Raw genomic sequence first — 4870 nt, forward strand, 5'->3', positions numbered from 1 at the left:
CCAACAGAATCTTCGTGGTATAAGCTAGATAGATGGCGGCATTTATGAGGCTCCGGAAAGTCTCACCTTGTCTGTGGTATTCCGAGTAGGATCTTGGGAATCCGGAAAGTCTCACCTTGTCTGTGGTATTCCGAGTAGGATTCCGGTAATGAATGACTGTGACGTGCTTCAAACTTGCAAGTGCTGGGCATTAGTGACAGACGCAAAAGAATCAAGGGGTTCTATTCCAGTAGGCGCAGGAACCAACCAGTGATTAGCCGTGCTGTGACAGGAACCAACCAGTGATTAGCCGTGCTGTGACAGAGCGCGTGAGCATAGTTTTCACTGCGAGGATGGGATGTAGCCATTAACCATGGGTGATGCCTCCAGACGATTAGCCATGCGAGTGACAGCCGCATAGGATCATTTTCCCGAGAGGATTGAAAGTAGCCACCGCTGATGGTGAACCCCTATACACAGCTTGCCATGGAAAGGAGTAAGAAGGATTGAGTTGAAGCAGTAGGAAAGCAGGTGTCCTTGAGCCATACAGTATCTCCATTCGCTTATCTGAAACTCCCACCAATGAATCTGCATGAGTATTTTATCCCTTTTATTATTTATTTTCTTATTTCTATTTTCGAAACCATAAACCAATTTTAATCTGCCTAACTGAGATTTACAAGGTGACCATAGCTTGCTTCATACCAACAATCTCTGTGGGATCGACCCTTACTCACGTAAGGTTTATTACTTGGACGACCCAGTATACTTGCTGGTTAGTTGAACGGAGTTGTGTCCACTCGTGCCAATTTCAAATTCCATAATTTTACAATGAGTGCAACTCAAAGAATAGTGATCGCAATTTCGTCCACCAGCTTTCAAGACTCATTATGGTCATTACGAGTATATTGTAATGTCTTCTGGGTTGACAAACACTCCTACGGTGTTTATGGATTATATGAACAGAGTGTTCCGTTCGTTTTTTGATAAATTCGTTGTTGTCTTCATTGATGACATATTGATTTATTCTAAGACTGAAGAAGAGCACACAGAACACTTGAAGACCGTGTTACAGCTACTAAAGGAAAAGAAACTCTATGCGAAACTGTCTAAATGTGAATTTTGGAAGAGTGAAGTGAAGTTTCTGGATCACGTGGTGAGTAAGCAGGGGATAGTTGTAGACCCATCTAAAGTAGAGGTGGTAATGAATTAGGGGCGACTGATCTCAATGATTGAGATAAGGAGTTTTCTAGGCTTAGCTAGATACTATCAGAGATTCATCAAGGGCTTTTCACAAATAGCTTTGCCATTGACAAAGTTAACCCGCAAGGATGCGCCGTTTGTTTGGACTCCTGAGTGTGAGGAGAGCTTTCAGGTGTTAAAGCAAAAGTTGACCACCGTACCTGTGTTGGTGTTACCTAAGCCAAATGAATCATTTGAGGTGTACTGTAATGCCTCACTAAAGGGTTTAGGGTGCGTGCTGATGCATCATCGTAATATGGTGGCATATGCCTCACGTCAGTTGAGACCTCATGAAGTTAATTACCCTACGCATAATTTGGAACTCGTTGTGGTTGTGTTTGCACTAAAGGTGTGGAGGCATTATCTCTATAGGGTTAAGTTCCAAGTTTTCTCTTATCACAAGAGCTTGAAATATCTCTTTGATCAGAAAGAGCTTAATATGAGACAGGGGAGGTGGATGGAATTACTGAAGGACTACGACTTTGAGTTGAATTAGCATCCGGGAAAGGCGAATGTAGTGGCGGATGCGTTAAGTCGAAAGTCGTTGTATGCTTCTTGGATGATGATTCGAGAAGAGGAGTTACTCAAAGAATTTGATAGTCTGAAGATTGGTGTTCAAGAAGTGTCTGGAACTCTGTGTTTGAGTCGATTACAGATCTCAAGTGATTTTAAATCCAAACTCCTAAAGGCTCATGAAGACGATGACGTGTTACCAAAGGTGCTACCGGCCATTGAGCAAGGGAAACAGTGGAGAGTGTCAGAGGAAAAAAGATGGGGTATGGAGATTCAAGGGTAGGATCATTGTGCCAGATGTTGGCATTTTGCGGCAAGATATCTTAAAGGAAGCACACAAAAGCGGATTCTCTATCCACCTGGGAAGTACTAAGATGTACCGTGATCTAAAGGCGATATTTTGGTGGCCGGTTATGAAGAATGATATGGCAGAATATGTTTCAAAGTGTTTATCCTATCAGAAGGTAAAGATCGAACACCAGAGACTTTTTGGAACGCTGCAACCTTTAGAGGTTCCACATTGGAAGTGGGAAAGCATTGTGATGGACTTTGTATTGGGATTGCCAAGGACTAGGGCCGGTTTTTATGTTGTCTGGGTAATCGTGGACCGACTGACGAAGTCAGCTCACTTTTTACCCATTCGGATGACTTACACCCTTGAGGAGCTAGTCCGGTTATACATAAAGGAGCTTGTGATACTTCATGGTGTACCTGCTACTATAATCTCTGATAGAGACCCTCGTTTCACTTTGAGGTTTTTGGGTACATTTCAGAAAGCTTTCGGAACCCGATTAAGCTTGAGCATAGCTTACCATCCTCAGACAGATGGTCAATCCGAGAGGACAATCCAAACCTTAGAAGATATGTTGAGGGCTTGTGTTTTGGATCAACCAGTAAACTGGGATCGATATATACTACTATGGAGTTTAAGTACAATAATAGTTACCATGCGGGCATCGGAATGACTCCATATTAGGCTCTATATGGGAGGAAATGTCAATCTCTGCTATGTTGGTATAAAGCTGGGGAGAAAGGCTTGTTAGGTCCGGAGATGATAGCTGAGACCACTGAACAAGTCAAGAAAATCTGAGGTAGGATCTTTACTGCGCAGAGTCGTCAGAAGAGTTACGCCGATCAGAGGCAGAAGCCCTTGGAATTTGAGGAAGGAGATCATGTTTTCCTTAAGGTTACTCCAACCACATAAGTAGGTAGGGCAATTAAAGCGAAGAAGCTGAATCCTCGGTACATTGGTCCGTTTCAGACCCTGGAGAGGGTTGGACCGGTGGCGTATCGGATGGCTCTACCACCTCATCTTTCGAACCTGCACAACGTATTTCACGTGTTGCAGCTTCAGAAGTATACTCCTGATGCTAACCATGTGTTAGAACCTGAATCTGTTCAGTTGAAAGAAGATTTGACGCTTCCGGTGGCTCCATTCAAAATTGATGATACTAGTATCAAACTGTTGCATGAAAAAGAGGTTTTGTTAGTCAAAGTGGCATGGAGTCAAGGCGGTGTTGAGGAACACACTTGGGAACTTGAGTCGGAGATGCGAGCTGACTACCCGCACTTATTCTTAGGTAATTGAATTAGAATTTTGGGGGCAAAATTCCCAATTAGGTAGGTAAAATGTAAAACCCGGTTAATTAATGACTAATTAACCCATAAATGAGAATTTATTCTAGAAAGCCAAAATGTGATTTTTATGGCTTAATATGATAGAGGAGATTGAGACAAAAATTTCTATACTAATTTTATAGAAATTGGACCAAGATTGGACCGAACGGGCTAAACCAGGCCAACCGGACCCATATTGGACCCTTGGCCTAACCAAACTAAACCTAAAACCTTCATTTCAGCACTCTCTCTCCTCACTTAACACACATTCACGCTGGAAATGGAGGCACAAGGGGGGAGAACACTTCTCAAAGTTCTACCATTGCTTGATCTTCAAACCACCATAACTTTTGATCTAGAGCACCGATTGTCGCACCATCGCAGAGAGCTCTACAAAACCCACTACTTTATTTTTGAGGTAATCCACAAAATAATTTCAGTTCTTTATTCCTTAATTTCGAATTTTATGGAGAAAAATATTGAGATTTTGGGCTCTTTGATGTTATAGGACCCAACTCTCTTGAAGGAGAAGATTAATCTTGTCTCCTTGAACTTTGGGTGTGGTAAGATTCTCAATTCTAGTGTAATTTTTTGGTTTATGTTGCTTGAGTATTGAGTTGTTGTGTTTAGGTATGATAAATATGGCTTAGGTAGTGTGTATGTGAATATTGAAGATTGATTGAGATCCTAGAAAGCTTGGAAAAGGGATTTGGTGTGCTAAAAATCTGTTCTTGGAGGTGTTGAGACCTTGAGAGCTTGTGAAAAAGTGATTTGGAAGTGCTCCGGATTGAGCGGGAAAATCGGCTAAGGTATTGTCTCGGTTTCCTGTATCTAAAATGTAATGTGGTGTGAAAATTTAGGCTAGAGGCCCTAAGATAGGCATTGAATTGTTGATGTTATTGAATGGTTGAGATATATTATGTGGTCATATATGTGGTTATGATTATTGATGCCTTGATGGTATGATGCATGAGAAATATGCATGTTGTGATATATGCTTGATGATTGATTGAGGTTGAATTATGGGTGAAACCATGTTGGTGATTATGATATTGGTTGTGTGTAATGATGGTCGATTGGGAATGGTATTGTGTGAAATTGGGATGAGGAAGGATGTATGACATTGGTGCGCGAAATTGTGAACTATACTTTTTCACAACTCTCATAATCCCCGGTAATGGCTCCAAAAAACGTGGTAGCTCAATACCATGGCATTACACAACTTCGCACAACTAACCAGCAAGTGCACTGGGTCGTCCAAGTAATAAACCTTACGTGAGTAAGGGTCGATCCCACGGAGATTGTTAGTATTGAAGCAAGCTATGGTCATCTTGTAAATCTTAGTCAGGCAAACTCAAATGGATATAGTGATGAACGAAAATAACACAAAGATAAAGATAGAGATACTTATGTAATTCATTGGTAGGAACTTCAGATAAGCGTATGAAGATGCCTTCCCTTCCGTCTCTCTGCTTTCCTACTGTCTTCATCCAATCCTTCTTACTCCTTTCCATGGCAA

At 41.6% G+C, this 4870-nt stretch overlaps 1 protein-coding gene across 1 annotated transcript; it reads left to right on the plus strand.

Annotated features, from left to right (window-relative positions):
• The first annotated feature begins 2108 nt into the window (after positions 1 to 2108).
• On the plus strand, positions 2109 to 4030 carry LOC107465426 (uncharacterized). The gene is made up of 4 exons (XM_016084405.1): positions 2109 to 2330; positions 2846 to 2920; positions 3083 to 3219; positions 3982 to 4030. Exons 1-4 carry the CDS (start codon positions 2109 to 2111, stop codon positions 4028 to 4030), a joined length of 483 nt encoding a protein of 160 aa, XP_015939891.1.
• Positions 4031 to 4870: the final 840 nt, after the last annotated feature.

The sequence above is a fragment of the Arachis duranensis genome, chromosome 9 (assembly GCF_000817695.3).
Source record: "Arachis duranensis cultivar V14167 chromosome 9, aradu.V14167.gnm2.J7QH, whole genome shotgun sequence".
Taxonomy (NCBI): domain Eukaryota; kingdom Viridiplantae; phylum Streptophyta; class Magnoliopsida; order Fabales; family Fabaceae; genus Arachis; species Arachis duranensis.

What these genes read in the sequence shown, in the direction of transcription:
- LOC107465426 (XM_016084405.1), top strand. Translation starts at nt 2,109, where the DNA reads ATGTACCGTGATCTAAAGGCGATATTTTGGTGGCCGGTTATGAAGAAT. An exon ending in CCGGTTTTTATGTTGTCTGG is followed by an intron (nt 2,331 to 2,845) that starts GTAATCGTGGAC and finishes TTTACTGCGCAG; the next exon opens with AGTCGTCAGAAGAGTTACGC. An exon ending in GAGATCATGTTTTCCTTAAG is followed by an intron (nt 2,921 to 3,082) that starts GTTACTCCAACC and finishes CACGTGTTGCAG; the next exon opens with CTTCAGAAGTATACTCCTGA.